General features: G+C 51.7%; 1 protein-coding gene across 1 annotated transcript in view; it reads right to left on the bottom strand.

The window, feature by feature from the left end:
- The window catches only part of ASTN2 (astrotactin 2), a 410,202-nt gene that overhangs the window by 151,743 nt on the left and 240,671 nt on the right, over positions 1-17,788 (bottom strand). Inside the window, exon 13 of the mRNA XM_062590667.1 lies at positions 15,159-15,347. Within this exon, the coding sequence (XP_062446651.1) occupies positions 15,159-15,347 (189 nt within the window). The remainder of the gene's footprint in view (positions 1-15,158; positions 15,348-17,788) is intronic.

Genomic DNA, 17,788 nt, shown 5'->3' on the forward strand with positions numbered 1-17,788 from the left:
CAGAGATGGAGGAAGCAATGCTTCTCCTTAACTTATGATGCCTCCGGCATCAGGAGGACTTACCAGCCTCTGGAATGGGTCTGCCTTCAACTCCTCCATCAGCACGGTGCATGTAGCACTGACACTACCGTGCAAAGGACTCAAACGCTTGATGGGGAGATGGCACTCAGGGGCAGCAGCCATTACAACCCTTAACAATCCTGTGGTTATTACAACCACAAATTCAACAAGCACTGTTGCCACTGCACTGCTGGGTAACATGGGGGTACAGGCTCCCCTTCCTCCTCCTTCCCTAAAATGGTGCTAAAATGCCTTGCTTTAACTAAAGTCAAGTCCAAACTGAGACTGCTGCTGCTTTTCCATTCTGCATTAACTGACAAGAACATAAAAATCATTTCATGGTAATCTAAACTACGATGCTGCTGATTTTTTAGTTTGGCTGTTGAACCGATAAATCGATTCTTCACACCGCCTTTGTCAAATCTGCCTCCTGGGTTGGCCGGATCCCTTCCCACTAGCTCCTCAGGAATTGTGCACCTCAGCTGGACAGCGCCATCCTCTAGAAACAGTGGATCATTCAAACTTTATTTTCCCACAAGCAATCTCCAAACATTCCTTGAGCACTAAAGCCCTCTCAGCTGCTGCAGCTTTAGAGTGCGCCGCAACGTGTCGTATCACCATTGCCCTCCTCCAGCCACTGCAGTCATCTTCGGATGCACTAGAGTGTCACCGCAAGTTTTGCTTGCCGTCGCCCTACTCTGTCATCCTACACAACATGTCAAGGCTAAGGGATCTGGGACATCAAACAGAGCTAAGCAGCGAGAGGTCCCAGCAGCAGAGCTAGGCAAGCACTCAAAAGGTGTGATGCCCAACACACTGCCTGCTTCTGGGCAGATGACACCAACAAGCACTCAGAGAAACCCCGCTGGTACTGACTACCACAGACACACAAGCAATCACAGAGAAAAGGCAAATGCTCTCCTGAAGCTGTTTCTAGAGCAAACACACAGGAATCTGCAGAGGGAACGAGAGACAGAACAGCAATGGGGCGCAAGAAAGACTTCCCTTCCTGAATTATGGAAAAGCCATTCAGATGGGGAGATGAGATCCACCACCAACAAGCTGCTCTGAACAGCAGAGATGACAAAGCTCAGCTCCATTTCAGGTGACTTTCTGTGTGGATATGCTAGTGCCTACAAGCGGTGTATGCCATGCTGTGGACTCTCTCGGTGGGACCTCAGGAGACTCTTGCCTTCCCAGCTATTGACGCTCAAGAAGCCTGTAGCAATATCAGTATTTCTGAGTATTTCTGTCTGCTACTGACACTAGCCAAGAAGTGAACACACACGTGGCCAGACAGTTGCATTACCCTCATCTCCAGGGGAAGCTGAGAGAAAAACCTGTTAGTGCAACTGGTGCTCACAGCCTCCTCCCAGGAAGCAAAGGAGGGAGTGGGCCTTACAAGGAGCCAGGTACACTCCTCCACTATGAAGCAGAGTCTCCCTTGCTCTGCAGAGTCAGGCCTCCTCCACACTCTGAGAGCAGCACTTGCACCACCAGTTCGGTGACCAAGGCTGCCAATGATTCATCGCAACACATAAACCCATGAAACCAGAGAGAACCAACCCCAGCTGCAACCTTGTCCTCACAACTGCCAGGTGGGAGTGATCCCATCAGCAAAGGTGACTGCCCTTCTAACAGCGCCCTCAGCACCCTCTCCCATCTATCATCTTTTATTACTCCTACTCCCCACCCCCCTGCCCACTGTCCCGATCCCCCTTCTTCGCCATTATACAGCTATTTATTTATTCTACTAAACTGAGTCTCCTGTGGGTGAAATCTTGCGGTAGGCTGTGGATCTCTCTTTCTCTGGAGTGTCTGTTGGGAACTTGCTGAAACAGTGTGGAGTAAAAACAAATTCGAAAACTCATAGTTCCCACAGCAACGCCTCGTGCATATGTAGTATGCAGTATTAAGGTATACAAACTAGATTTATGCCTTAATTATGCAGTCATGGTTGCAAGAGGAAATTCATGCTAAGCTCTATTTTTCAACCCCTTATACAACTTTGCAAATATACAGATTGCTCACTTTGGGATTGAAATTTCACCATGCTTATCCTAAAAGCTCAAAGGTGATTTCCTAGAAGAAGTTTTAAGAAAAGTCACTAAACTATGATTGGGTGAGAAGGCTAAGGTGAAAAGCAGGCACACACCTGCTTAGCAAAAAGGGTCAGAGTGGCAAACTCTTTCATTTGCCTCTAACTCTGGCAGAACTTGCTCCTAGAAGTTCACACCTATCAGATAGTTAATCCTTCACAAAGCATGCGTATACGAGGTGGAAGAAGAGACTTGGTGCAGAAAATAGAACAATTACTGATATTCAAAACCTGCTTAACTTTTCTTAGCAGCATCAGGCTCAGAGCCCAAAACATCAGACTGCACACACCAACACCCTCCTCCTTCTTGAGAGCGCAGGCTCCAAGCCCTTTGGATTTTCTGTCAGAGACTCCCTCATTTGATGAGCTATTTGTGTCAACGACTGCTCACAAGTAGCAAGAAAGCTATGGAATATGACCCAGGATAAACATATCTGACCCAACATTACACATCTATAAGTTACTGTCTCTTTACTGCTGTTCAGCTTGGATAGGCTAACATAGGCTTCTCACCCAAAATACGCCCACACACACCTCCTCTCCACCTTTTCCAAAAGCAAAACAAGCAACCAGCCACCAACCAGCCATGAAAACCTGCAGCTCTGCATGACGCTGCATTAAGCGTGATGGTTCTCTCTCCAGCAAGACAGGCAGTGGCTCTGTCACAGCCCAGGGCTGGCTGGGTTTTGGACTCGGTAGCCTTGTCTGGAGCCTGCAACCTGGTGGAGAGGGCTAGGAGGACACATCTGTGCCATGCCACCCCTACTTGATAGGCCAGTTGTGGAAACTTCCAAGCAACTGATGTGACTTGATCAGAAATCAGTCCGTCCGCAAAGAGCTGGAGCTGCTTAGTGCTTGACAGGAGTATCTGCTGTTCAAGGTGTCTCTCTCCATTACATTAGCAGTCGCTGACAGCCGAGGGGTCTGACCTTGTCGGCTTCCATAAGCTCAGCAAGTTTCAGCTTTTTAACAATTTGGATGGGAAGGTGCCATGAAGACAGACAGACCTCCTGAAGCAACTCTTGAAGCTTCTGCCCACCAGGCAGTAGCCACTATGAAATGAACTGGGGATGTTTTCCTATGCTCGAATGGTTCAAAGCCTAGTTGGATTACTCCTCCAAAAAGATTATTTCAGCGGTGAGCTGAGCCAAAGCTGTGGGTCCTCTTGTGAGGGTTCATTTGGGTGCTGTTTGCAATCATTTCAAACATGTTGCCCAAACAGCTCCGTTCCTCACCGTTTCATTAGGATTATTTGTATTGAGGCAAAAAATAGCAAAACTCCCACTCATGCCGGTGGAGCCAGGACTACACTCTGGATTTTCCCAAGGAACCTGCAGGAGACTGGTGCCTGACACATACCGAGGTCTTACAGGATTCGGGCACAGCTACCAAGACAGCCATGCGAAGCCTGCCGCCTCTCTTTGGCCAGCCCTGTCACACCAGCAGCTATTCGCAGGTAACCGACACTAGAACTACAGTGTGGCGGAAAGTGCAAGCGCTGTCTTTTAAATAATATTTGCATTTCCAGCATAAACGCAGAGCCACTTCTCTGCTCAGCGCACACATCTATTCTCTTCACAATCTGGGATCGTAAGCATTTTTTTCCGCTAAGCTTCACTGTTAACCTTTAAGATGGAGATAAGGCATAAGAGTTTGGACAGGAATTGGAAGGGACCCTGGAAATGAGCCAGGAGCAGCGTTAATACTGCGCTACACGTTATATCTCTTCGGTTCCTCTTTTCCCCCAGGGTGATTCGGACTGCTCTTGACTACCACCGTGGTATTACAAACTCTAATGAGGTTTGGAAAATAAGAAACCCACTGCGGCGTGGGAGAAACTAACAGAAATTGTTTTGTCTTCTCTCTATTAGTCATTAGAAGCAGAGGAAAAACAGCCACAGGCAGCGGCAGGGCCGCAGTATCACCAACATTTCACACGCTGGCGCTCCGCCAAAGTCGTTTCGCTGCAGCTAACGCTCCCGCCGCCCCTTGCGGGCAGCCTGCCTTACGCCAGCGGGGGCTCCAGCCGCGCCAGCGTCCCCAAAGCAGCGCCCCACAAGCCAGGGACGGCTCCAGCAGCCCGGGCTCCGCCGGCAGCGGAGGTTCGGCGCCGCGGCGGCGGTCCGACGCGCTCCGCTCGGCTGCTCCGCGCTCCCACCGTCACAGCACGGTGCCGGCGGGCGGCAGCGAGCCGCTTTGCAGAGCCGCGTTTCTTCCCGGGGGGCCTCCTGCGCCCGCGGGGAGGGGAGGGGGGTGCAGGGAAGGCAGCGGCAGCCCCCGGGCTGGGCGGCGCTCAGAGTAGCACCCATAAGCCGCACATCCCCCCGGCTCTGCCAGGCAGCCGGGCCATACGGTTAATTAGCTAAAATTTGCGACTGCGTCTGCAAAGTTGCATTGCCGTGTGTGAAGTTAATTATGGAAGCCATGAAACGATGCACTTGCCGAGTCGGGGCAGAGGGACGACACCTGCAGTGAACTTACTTCTTTTTAATCCCCCAGACAAACTCAGGAGGCCAGAGCGAAGTCTCCTCTGCCCTTTGCAGCGCTCGGGCGAGGCTGCCTGAACACCTTCGTTTTGCTTCCTGCCTCCCAGCTCCTTTCAGAGCTGCCATCAAGGGGGAATCCTGCTCGCATCCAGGGGTGTCAGGCTTCCCAATGACAAGCGGCAGTGCCATCACGCTTCCCAGATGTTCGCTTGCTGCCTCAGGTAACGGTACAGCTGGCAAACGGCGCAGCGCCCTGGAAAGCCAGGACAGAGGCGCGTCTGCTTCCCGCTGCTCTGCACGCATCAGGCACTTCACCAGCCACGCCGCTCTTTCGGTACGCTGCTGGCGGAGAAATGAACTGGCACAAATGCCCTGAACTTTAATCTCAAGAAAATTGTTATTGAGCCCAACAGCCCATGGGACACTCCTCCACACACGCTGCAGCTTCCTCGCACAGCTGTAATCACCGCTGGGCGAGCGGGAGTCAGAGCAGCAAGAGAGCACTGCTGCGAGGTCAGGGACAAGCGCGACCGACGCTGGGCTGCTACCAACTGCTTATTTTGCATTTCTGAGTGCTGGGCCATGGCTCAGCACTCCAGGCTAGGTGACATTGTTCAGTAACCAGGTGCAGTAGAAGTTTTAGTGGATCTCCTGGATTACACACAGGCTCTGTGGCTCGGATGTGGCAGGAAGAAGGGAGAGCTCCCAACACAACCTGTATGCCAGCTCTGTGTTCACCTTTGGTGGACAGTTGGTTCAACTAATAGGGCCCAAACCAGACCTAGCATTCGCCTTCAGGTCACAGTTACACTGCAAAAGATGCGAGGGCAATTCCTCAGTCTCTGGAGCAATCACTTGGGATGGAAAAAAAGAAAAGACAAGATTTTCTACTTCACTGAGGACCGCATTCAAGATCTGCTGCTAACGCTGAAGCAAGCATGGCTCACAGCTGGCACAGATACGTTGTGAAGCCGTAGTGCTCAGATATCCCCATGCTAGTGCCTGATCGCAACAGCATCGCCTGGAGCAAGGATTCTCATTGCTAGGTTAAAGTCATGCTGGATGGGGTGAATCTCCAACAACCAGCCTCAGCACTAGCAAAGAGCAGCAATGACAGCCTGGCAAGTGTTGGCCTTCTCCCCAGAGATACCATTGGAGCAATGCCCATGGCGCAAGCAGCATCCTGCTCTGGGGAGGCGTCTTTTATTCAGAGCACAAAAGCAAGGCCTTTGCTACTGGGAGCCACCAAAGAAGCGTCCATAGCGTGCTGGATAACCCTCCCTTAACCCCCACACCTCACTCTCTTCCCTCTTTTCAGTTGAATTTAACACTTACTTTTGTTTGTTCCAAGTGAATGCCAAGCCCTTGCTGTTCCCTGTCTAACACGCTCTGCACCCTGAGCTAGGAGAGGGAAAAGGGAAAAACTACTCCTGTCTGCAAGCCTGCACCCACAGTAAAGCTATAAAGCTGAGAAGGATTCCCAGGAGGAAAGGTACTACACAAAAGCGAGCTGTTATTACTATAAAACCAATCTCTGCCACTTCTCCTAACAGCACAGATTAACTATGCAATAATACCAAATATAATTAGAACCATGAAAGTCAGAAGTGGGAAGACCTGATGGGTCAGTAAGCCCATCCCCAGTTTGGAGCTGGATTGTCTCTCCCCATGTAATGGAAGCAGAGAAAACCTCCCAGATGCCTTGGGAGCTAGTAAAGGTGAAGCCAAATTTTGCAGTACTGAGCATCGGGGAGGAGCAGCGACACTGGGAGGGGACAGCAGGAGTCACTGTGTCTCTGAGGGAAGCGCCATGGTCAACACAAGTGCATCCACAGACAACACGTCCATGCCTGCCTCGGCGTCCCACACCAGGCCTGCGTCTTTGCCCGCCACGGTGCCGAAGCACCACGTGTCTGCTGCGGAAGTCCTGCTAAAACCCAGTTTGCTGATGTGGGTCAAACTGAGCAGGTGAGCAGAGCCCTGGTCTTGCTCTGCAAGTGCCCAATGCCGCTCTCTGGTTTCTCTCTTCTATACAGTTTTATGCTCCTTATGTCAAATCTTCACCATTTCCTCACACTAAGCCCTCAAGTCAATGGCATCACCATGAGCTTTTCACATACTGCAGGCTCAAAAACCACCACTTAGCACCTGACACATTGGCCCAGCTGCTGGGCAGGGGACACAGATGTCCCCCGAAGATCACAGCACTATGCGTAGCACACCAGTCGGCTGTGTGACAGCAGGGCATGCTCCTTGCAGGAGGAACCTGCATGTCATCAGCACGGCTTTCAGAGGATGAGCATCCCTCGGACCCACCTCCTGCCCCAGGAGATGTTCCCGGCTAGCACACACAATCTTCCCATATGCAAGCACACGGGCTTTTCCCGGAAACCTTCACAGACTGACATCCCACCGCCTGTTCCTGCCTGCACACGGGCCAGCGCTCGTCCCCACCCTCGTGTGAACCTAGCTAACACTGCCCGAGCCGTACGCCCTTCCCGGAGCCCTCCTCCATCTCCGGCTCCCGCATGCCCCGGCTGCCGCCTCTCCTCAATGGCCAGCCTGCGCGGCCCCGGTGTTTCGCTCCGGCCCCGTGCCCCCGCCGCCCCCAGGGCCTGTGCCGGCGGCACGAGCAGGGGCAGGAGGGAGGGCTCCCTGCCTCGGCGCATCCATGTCCTGCCCAATTAGCGCTGCTGGCTGACGGGCTCTGTTTGTGCTGCGTGATTAGCTGTGGAAATGCAAATATGAACTTCCTTCGCCGCAGCAGCTAACAAGATAATGAATATTTTCATCAGCTGCAACGAATACAAACATCTGCGCAGACACAAACGTGCTGCCAGGGCCCAGGGGGAGGGAGCCGGGAGCGAGGGCTCGGGGCGGGCGCAGAAAGCACCTCCCCGGCTTCCTTTGGCTAGGCAAGGAGCAGGTCTGCCGCTCGGGGAAAGGAGACCGCCGCCGCGGGCTGCTCCCACACCGAGCAAAGCCCGCGGGTGACTTCGCTGGGGGCTGGCGCCATACGCAAGGGCAGAGCTGCAAAGCCAGCTCTGGGTCCGGGGGCGAGCGGCGACCGCCCCGGCTTTTACCGATGCGACACCGCCAGCACGGCTGTCGCTGCTCGCCCAGGCGGTGCCACCAGGGGAAACTGCACCCCGGTCTCCTTCTGCGTGCGAGGACACTCAAGGTGGCCACAGCACCAGGCTTCTTCCCTCTTACGACCGCTCTGCCCTGAGCACGAGCACCCGCTTTCAGCTGCACGCACCGTGCTCGGGCAGCCGCGAGGCTGCAGCTCTCGCTCAAGACTCGTCCAGATGCCGCCACGTGGCGGTATTGAAGGAGGAAGATTTGATCCGGTAGCACAAGCTCCTCTGCAGGGAGCTGCTGTGAATTAAATACAGCAAAAAGCCCGGGTGCTCAGGAAAGCAGGCGGGGGTGCTGAGCACCTCACGTTACCTGCACCTCCCACGCCGGCCGAGGGAGAGCGGCCACAAGCCCTGCCAACACCGTGGCATCCTCCTCCTGCTGCCCAGCCCCTCTCCAGAGCCTGAGCTGTCAGGTGAAAAATTAAGTTACCAGTTTGCATGGCTGCAAAGCCTACTCTAAAAGCATGACCCGAGGTGAAAGCAGTGTGGCTTCTCCCCAGCCTCACCATAGAGGTGGGGAGGTTGGTTGCACTCTTTTTTTTTTTCCCTAACATCTACCTATTTCTTTGTACATCGCACCCTCAAACACCACCTAGCACCACTGGGGCTCGGGAGGAGCCAAAGAAGGAGCCCAAGTCACAGATGTATGCTGCTCTAGGGCTCCAGTTTGGTGGCAGCTTCTACCCCAGCCATCTCTCCTCCTGCCCACAGCAGAAGCTACCCTATGGGTCATGCAGGGGCTTGCAGAGCTGTCGAGAGCAACAGCCAGACAGCAAGAGAGAGATGCCACGGCCCCGTAACCTGCTGCCTACATAAACTAGAATGCAATGGAGCAGCTTGGGCCACACTGGGAGCAGGAACGCAACAGCGGGAGCAGGAGGAGGGTGTGACAACCATGCCCACGCTCATGGAGGATGAGCTGGCCCATTAAGGAGGTTAAGCCCTACTTAACACCAGGTGCAGAAGGAAGCTGAAAACTTGCAGAACTTAGAATAGGTCTACTACAAACATCTCAACCTGTATTTTTTAAAAGCATCTTTTCCTTCCTGGACCCCTGCACTGTCTGTAGGGTAGCATTTGCAACAGACTTTCTTTTATTTTGCTACAAGAATAAAAGATGATGACAATCCAGTGCAGAAGCTTGTGTCTGCAGACTGTTGGAAATACCAGTTCAAAGCAGCACAATCTGTTCTCCTTCTCTGTGGGATGCTAACTTTGAACCCGAGCAGGACTGCCGTAAGCAGGACGCAGTCCTAACCTATATGATGGGACGCTGTGCGGACTGCACTAACCTTTCAGAGCCTGGGCTTGATAAAAATCTCAACAGCTTATCCTGACCAGCACAGATGCAAGATGACCGCTCTGGATCATAAGTCCAACTTAAGTACCTGGTGCTTGTATCTGTCTGATCCTGTTATGGTTTCTGAAAAGGTAGATAGACCCATGAAAAGCAGTGAGGATGTCCCAACCTCAGCACTGCGAGGCTGAGAACACAGGACGGAGGTAAAACGGCTCGGTGACACCATGGGGGAACCTTCAGAGAGCTACAAGGTACCACGTGTCACGGAGAACAGGACAGTCGCAACGCGGCCAGGCTCCTGCCATGGCAGAGCAGGACATCTCTGCTTCCTAGAACAGCTTCATAGAGCTGCTAAACTGCTAAAGACCCTGTTACCTGCTCCAGCTGGCACAACTTGGGTCCACCACTTAGGACCAAGGCCTGAGGCATTAGCCTGGCTTGGAAAGACATCATTGCTTCCAACTAACACGTCCGAGCCTTTGGAGCTGTAAACAGGTAATAGAACTGCAGCAACAAATAATAATAATAATAAAAGAATGAAATGGAAGGCAGCCACTGGAAAAGAGGTCTATCCGTTACCCAGGCCTGAAGGGCAACAGGTAAAAAAACCTTTTGGGGGGCAGGGCGGTGCAGCGCTCGCTGGCACAGGCGTAATGAACTGCCCCATCGCGCTGCACTCAGCGGCTTGAAAGGGGAGGGGGGAAATCAACAGTGTTCGTTTAACAGAGTTACAGGCTTCTCATTTATGATGCTACGGGGGCAGAAGAACGTCCTCGCCGAGGAGCCCCGAGCCGAGCGGCCCCACCGCGACACCCTCGCCCGGGCGCCGGGGGCGAGCGGCGCGGGGCAGGGATGCTCCCCTGCTCCGCCGGCGGCCGCAGTGCCGAGCCATCAGCGCGCCACGCCGCCTTTACTTATTTTTTTTTTTTTCCAATTTATTTATTAAGGAGCGAGAAAGCAGCGAGGGGAAAGAGTGACAGATTTAAAACTAACTTGCCAAACTCCCCATCAATATTATGACAATTCCCCCCGCGTCAGCTCGGCGACCCGGTGCGCTGCCTGACAACGTTAACGCGACTTATTCCCGGGTGCTGGTGAGGAAGCAAGAGGCAAAGCAAAAAAGCAGGGAAGGGAAAAGACCACATTTTGGGTGAAGGGCGGCTTGGCGGGGAGTGCTCGGCCGCGCCGCAAGAGCCGCACGCACCTCGCTCCGCCATCCCATTTGCCACGCGCTAATAATCCGGCAAGTAAAGCTGGCACCACGGGTAGTAATCGGGGTTTTTTTTACGTATTAACGGCATAAAAGCAACAGGCTGAAATTGCAAACAGCTTTTAAACAAAAATCTCTATTCCCTCCTGGCAAAGTGATGGCACAAACCAGATAAGGAACTAACAAACAAGCCATTCGGAAATAATCCCCTAGCGATTCGGGGACAGTATGCGGCTCGAAGGCCGCCCCATCCTGAGGCAGTGGGGGGGAAAAAATCGCTCTAATCTAGTCTTTAGTGAGCTGGATCCACTGCTGAGCCTCCAGGCTAAACCACGAGGTGCGACTGGAATCAGCTCCTGAAGATCAGCTTCAGTTCCACTTATTTATTAATATTCCACAGCCTCTTAGCAAGAAAAAAAAATTAAGAAAGGGGCAAAACAAAAGAGAAAGAAAGAAGCTGGCTCTGACTGTTCTCTGTGCAAGGCAAGAACTTCAGCGCAAGGAGTGAACTGGATTTTTTTGGAATATGATTAAAGGGCCTTCATCTGCTCCCAGCCAGAAACGCCCGGTGCCCGGCCCAGCGTCACCGCAGGGCACAGGCCTTGCTCCCTCCAAGCTGCCACCAGCTTCAGCCTCCTCCCTGCAGTCAGCTGCTACCAGTTGGAATTAAGCCCCAGAGTACAGGGCAAAGGTGCTGCCAGGTGCCAGGGTTTGACCCACGTCAGCAAACAGGGTTTTAGCAGGACTTCTGCAGCAGACAGGTGGCACCACAGTGGGCAAAAGCAACCGTGATAATTAATGGTGATTAAGCCACCTCACTATTAGAATACATACACAGAGCTCCTGATTGACAACTCTGCAACGAACTTGAGCTGCTCGGTTCTGGCTTCGCTGTCACCGACGGAGGGACAGAGGGTCCTTGGCATCAGCAGGAAGAGATGTGCGAGCAGGGACAGGCTGTGGTGTGTAATACAACGTGATATACAGCACACACCAATGCAAACTGCTCTGGCGCTGCCAGTGCCCGTCATGAGGACGAGGACGTTGGCCGCAGCTGCTCTACTGGCCAGTATTTTCCTCCTCTGCTCTTCTCTTGGGATTAACCACCTCCCGAGCTATGCCACCAAAATGCTTGTCCGCGTGCTCCCTGAATCCCTTGCATACAAAGATAGGGGTTAGAGAGGAAAAACAAACCAACCAAACCCTACTCTCCCTCAGCGCTTACCCTAACAGCGCACTGGCCTCACGTTTAAGATCTCAAGACAAACGCATGCTACTCTATTCACTGCTCATAGTCCGGCGTGGCATGGGATCAAAGCAGCAGCCACATTCGATCTGCGCCCTAAGGGTGCCCACCGCATATCCCCCGTCCTTTTGAGTTGGCAGGACAAAGTAAAGCAGGCTGCACTGCACCGGCTCCATCCCAACATCATGCTGCACGATGGGCAGCAGAACTATCTAATAAACCAAAGGGCAGAGGCGCTAATCAGCATTGCAAAGCATGTTGGATGGCAAAGGGACCGATCCAGCCCCAACAGGATGGAAAAACCACTGTAACTGACAGGGGTTGCCCAGGCCACCGTGCGAAGGATACAGCTTTTAGCAGCACAAAGGCTTCCTCCCAACACCACGCTGACATGCCTGGTGGATTGAGAATATCCTATTTATCAAAGACACTGAAGATGCGGCAACATGGGAAGCAGACACCATTCAAAGGACTGTCATATCTGCATAGCTAAAGGATCCCGTGGTTATAAATCCCTCTAAAATACTCAGCCCCTTGTTCTGATGGCAGGTTCTTGCTCCTACTTTGCAGAAACAGGCTTTTAATCCCTGGTATTAGGCAGCTTCCTGCTATGTTTCAAATGCACCAAATTAAGGGCTTCTCTAACAGCTGGTGTCTTAATGCTCAGAGAGGTTCTTGAATATCTATGAAAATCAGAGGCAAATTACATCTTTTAGTTAATAATTTCTCCTCCATTAACCTCCTCCTCTTCCCTTGTTAGGAGATGATGTAATGGCGCTTCTGCGGCGTAACCCTCCCGACATCGCGGGCAGCCTGGCTGCAGGGAAGGACACCGAGCGCACGTGTCCACGCGCACAGGGGAAGGAAGCCTTCCTCATCATTAGCCAGTACTTTTGGAGCCAACTGTCTAAATTCAAACCAGAGGCAGCACTGACCTTCCAGGCTGCGGAGAACATTTCTAAAGCAAGACACACCGTCCCCTTCCAGGTTCAGAGCTCCGCTGTGCACGTGCGTCACAGCACATCATACGTGGGTACACGACACAGCAGCAGGGAGACAGGCTAGCTTTGCCCGCACCATCGTGCGCTCCCATTGCAAACTCTATTTTGTGCTCTCAGTGGATGCAGCAGATTGTTTCTGGAGTACTCACACCCCTCCCGCCAGCTCAGCTGCCCTCTTGTCCACCTCTCCGTTGCCATTTTGCTGGTTGTTCTCATTTCAGACCCATTTTCTCCTACTCCTCACAGCGGCTGGGCTCAGGACCAGGCCCACGGCTGATGCCGGGCAATGAAAATCCTGTTTGTCACAGCTAAGCCATGCTGAGGACCTGGCTCTGCCTGCACAAACTGGCAAAAGCTTCCATTAGTTGAACATATCCCAGACATCACCCAAGCAGTCTGTGGCGGGAGATGAGCTGGCAGCTGAAATGAGGACAGAGACCCAGAGCTCATTCATGTCTGAAGCATGGACACCACGGGGAGGGTGCAGAGTTTCCTGCAGGATCCGTGCACCACCACCGTGGCTGTACTGAAAAGCTGGAGTACCACTAGCAACCTTTTCTTTTGATTTTCTTTATTTTTTCTTTTTAACCTGAAAACCTGTATGCCAGAGCCACAAGAAGTGCTTTGGCCTCTGACACCTGGAAGATGTAACCAAGAGAAGGCAGATGTTTTACCAGGAGAGCAAAGGGGACGAGGGCAGCCCTTGGGTCAGCAGCTGAGGAAATCCTGCCGCGGGCCCAGCTTGAAGGGAGCGGGAAGAAACCCCTTCCTTCACCAATTCCAAAAATCCTGCGACACAGATACCTGACACGGACAGATAAAAAGACCGGCGCTTTCTAGACTCCGTGCGACCCACTCGGCTAAAAAGCAGAATTTGCTCCGCCGCACCGAAGCGATGGAGGGGGAGGCGGGAGGTGAACAGCGGTTGGCGCTGATCGCTCCCGTTTGTCGTCCTTTTCCTGAAGTGTCTTTCCTGTCAAAACCAGACTCCGTCCCGACTCCTGCGGAGGCAAGAAGTAACGCGTCCGTCTCGGCATCCCTGAGCCCCAGTCGGGAGACGTGTTTGCTTTCAGGCGGCAATAAAACAGCTCTTCAATCAGAGCCCTGTCTGAGCGAGAGGAAAGCTGACTTCCCCAAATCCCCCAGCTCCTGCACAGTGCAAGGAAAGGCCAGGCTATTAGAGGAGCTGGAGAGAAAATTAAAGCCCCAGCAAAAGGAGGTTTATTGTCGAGAGAGTAGCTACACGAGCTCGGTTTGGTTCTCATCTGCGGGGACCCCAAGTCTGGCATTGCCAGTTGACAGGTTTGGGGTGTGGGTGGCTTTTCTGAAGCCCCTGAACCTGCTCAAACAACAAGAAATAAAGCTTATAGCAAAAAAACAAAACAAAAGAAAAACACAATCATCAGCTTTGTAGGTCTGGCTCTGCCCTGGAGGACCCACTGAAGCTTGTCATATGGGAGGGAGAGAAACTAAAGAGCTTACTGGGAAAATTGCCTCCACATTCTGTCAATTCTCACTTCCAGCAAAGGCTGCTGATCTGTTGGCTCCAAGCACTCAGCTTGCTACCGCTTTCTGAATGCCTTTCAGCTGGTACAGCCAGTAATTCACCTCCCATCAAGAGAGCAAAAGGCCAGAGTTCAGCCAGGAAGACTTCACCTTCAGCTGGGGAAAAAGTACCCAGAAAAACAACATGGCCAAAGGGGATGAGCACCCACAATTTCAGCAAGAATCAGAGGCAGCAATGAGGTCTCAAGGCCTTAATAGGGAGGAAAAAAAAAAAAAAAAAAAAAAAAAAACACCACTCAGCTCACTTGGAGACATTGTGCAAGAGCGAGCCTTGTCCAGGTGCAGTATAGGCTGCAGAGTATAAGACAGGATCCTCTCCTGGTAGTAATCAGCATGGCTGCTTTGAAATTCATAGGCATATTCATAGGCTGGTTTTCACTCAATGAAACCATGACACTATTGAGTGGAACTGAAGTAGTAAATCTACTGATTTTCCATCCCTAAATTCAGCGATTATCAGCAAGCTTTCATCTGCAAGCACTGAAAGATCTGGGCAGTTGGAATCCTGTTCTCTCCACCAACATCTGATCCTCTGCACTCCAAATACATTCAGAATATAGCTTGCAAACACACTATGTAACTGCTATTTGTATTCTTGCGTGATGTTCACCTTGCTGCATCACAGTTATTTCTTGCTATGTTATATTCAAGTCTTCTCCCAATACAGTAACTGCAGACACTGAATAAAATTCCCACATGGGCTGAAAACATGCAAAAGGAAATACATTTTCATACTGCGAGCAACTGAATGGCAGAACTCATTGTCACAGGATGTTGCAGACATGAAAGATAGAGTTCAGCAAAAGATTAGGCGACAACCCAAAATAAAAACCCAAAAGGTAATCAAATGCTCAGCTGAAGTGACAGACACTGGCCCAAGAAGGCTCTACACTGCTAACTTTCTGCTGCTAACCAGTAGAAAAACCATTCACACTTGCCCTCTTCTGGTTTTCTTCCCTTATGTGTCACAGACCTTTTCTGCGCTAATGGACCTTTGGTCCCATCTGCCCATCTTGATGCTCTCAAAACCACAAGCAGAATTGGGCCATACCTGAAAGTCATCTGGAACACCTGGCCTTGATTAACGTGCTGTGTCCTGTTGTTATAGCCACGAAGCATCTCCCCAAAGAGAGTATCGTTGAATTTCACATCTGACTTCAGGCACTTGGGGCCCTCACAGATGTCGGACAACATGATGCAGGACTTGCCATCCGGGGCCAGTTTGTACTCCTCGACACACCTGCGGAGCATCACAAACTATGTTAGATAGACCACCGTACCGGGGAGCAGAACTGAGCAGAGAGCTCATCATTGGTTCAGTCTTACAGTCAGCTCCAACCCAGCTCATGCCCTCCAATATTGCTACAAAGACAGGCACTAACACTCCACCAGGCCAGAACAAGGTGAAATCCCGAGACACTATCCCTCTTTTCACATAGCAGCAATCAACAAATTCTTTCCTGAAAGGAATCGGCTCCAAAGCGGTTGCTCTTTTATTCCTTGGCTCCACTTCCAAGCACTTTGTGGGCAAAATACGTTCTTACCTTACAGTAAGGGAAACTGAGGCAAACAGTAGGGATGTGACTTGGCTAAGGACACCACAGATACCACTGCTATCTTCTGTGTGTGTGCTTGTCCTGCTTCCCGCCCTTCCCTTCCCCTTCTCCCGTCGTCTTCTCAGCATTACAGTTCTCAGTTTATGAGGAAACTTCTACTTCCCTTGTCTTCCTCCCCAGCAACAGGCAGCGTTCTGCTAACATGAATCCCACGCTTAGCCATGCATACTCCCCTTTCCTGTTCCTTTACTCCCTTTACACTGTTGCAAATGAATCTCCCACCCATCTGTCACACTCTCTTGCCTGTTCCCAAAGTGAAGCTCTGCCTTGAAAAAGGACTACAGAAAGACCAAAAAATCCTTCTGTCCTTGAGGACAGAAGATTTAAGTCCTAACTCTCCCGCAGATCTCCTGCATGGTCTCAGAAGGATCACATAGCCACCATGTGCCTCAGGTTCCCACGTGTGACATGAGCACGTGTCTCTGTTCCCCACATTGCCTGCAATGACTGCACAGGCTCCTGGCTTCTCAGGTGAGGAACCAGCTCCATTTGACAGCTGCCAGCATAGTAGTACCATGACTAATGAATCTGCCCTCTGCTCCATCCCATGAGTTACTGGACCCTCGCCAGGAAGGTTGCTTGTGCCCACATGGATTTCCAACCCTCCACCTTGCAGTCACATCGGAAGCAACATGCTCTCTCCTAGCAACTCAATCCCTCTGCACCAAAGCACAGTAAAAAGGAAGATAAACAAGCATGAGTAAAAAAGAAAAAAAGAAAAGAAAAAGAGAATCCTTCTGATAAAGCCAGCTGCCCCTCAGGGAGCAGTGAGCAGCTGGGGCTGCACAAGATCTCTGCTGCCTGAGCACCTGGATGCATCAGGACTTGACAGATCTTTCCGAGTTACTTTTAGGAATTTGCTTCCTCACTGTGCATGGCCCATGACTCATATTTCCTTGCAGGTCAAAGTGCCCTGGGGAGGGCCCGAGGGAGACGGAGGAGGACTGGGACACAAAGCTTGATGCTGCAGTAGACAGGAAGCATCTACCCCATTTGCTGGCCCATGAGGGTGTCCTTTAAAGGGTGCTACCTATCTGTTCCCCTTCACCTTGGTGGCACCACGCTGCCTCAGCCCAATGGTGGCTTGCACTCGTCAAGGGCTGGTTCTTGGGCTGGAGACGCTCGTCGGCTTCATTTTCACTCTAGCACGTTTAGCACATCACGAGGGGTCTCCACCTGCCTCCCTGCGTACCCATTAAGGGAGTCTGTGCAGGAGATCACGGAGCAGGGTGATACAGGGATGTGGTGGACAGATGGACAAACCTTCCCATTCCTGCCCATTCTTTTTACAACCCTCTCCTGTGAGTATTTCCTTCCCTAAAGGACTCCTTTCCCCTCCCTGGCCCTGATTCTTCCCCCAAGGATGTGGAGGAGGTTACTGTGCACCAGCAAGAGCAGGATGAGACGTGTGTGAACCAGCAGATTGATATGATCTGCAGAGCCCCTGCACTAGGGCTGCTTGCGGGACAGCGTGCGTGATGGATCGCTGTTTCTGCGGCTGTACAGTATAAAGCCAGATAATCATTGAGCTCCTCTTAGAACATACTGCAGTCAGGGAGATTTTCCTTAGACAAAAATGCTAAATTGTGTAGGATTTTAGGATTCTGGCCAAAAAAACAGGGATGAAACTCTATTTTAAGAAAAGTGCAGAAATGTGTGTGTGTACATACATACATACATATATATATATATATATTCTCTTAAGAAAACAAAGTTCTCCGCCTTCCCCCTCCAACATGTAATATACAATTGTTTGATACCTTCACAGTGAGTCAGAGATCAGACTTGACAGCCACAGAGTCCTAGTGGGAGAGATGAGGAAGGTGCATCTCTCCATCTGCTCATGCTGCTTCTCGCACCCGTGTACACTCCTGCCTGTAGGCGAACCAGGTGCCTAAATTCACTGCTGGAAGCCGTGCACGTGCACAAACAAGGCCCCTTCCAGCTACACAACTAACCTCTCTGCTGAGCACACACAGCACACCCAGATCCTTTGCAAGACCTGCCTGTTTGAAGGCATGGGTGGCACTGAAGGACAGATGGCAGGGAAAGAGAAAGGAACCAA

This window comes from Rhea pennata, chromosome 18 (assembly GCF_028389875.1).
Source record: "Rhea pennata isolate bPtePen1 chromosome 18, bPtePen1.pri, whole genome shotgun sequence".
Taxonomy (NCBI): domain Eukaryota; kingdom Metazoa; phylum Chordata; class Aves; order Rheiformes; family Rheidae; genus Rhea; species Rhea pennata.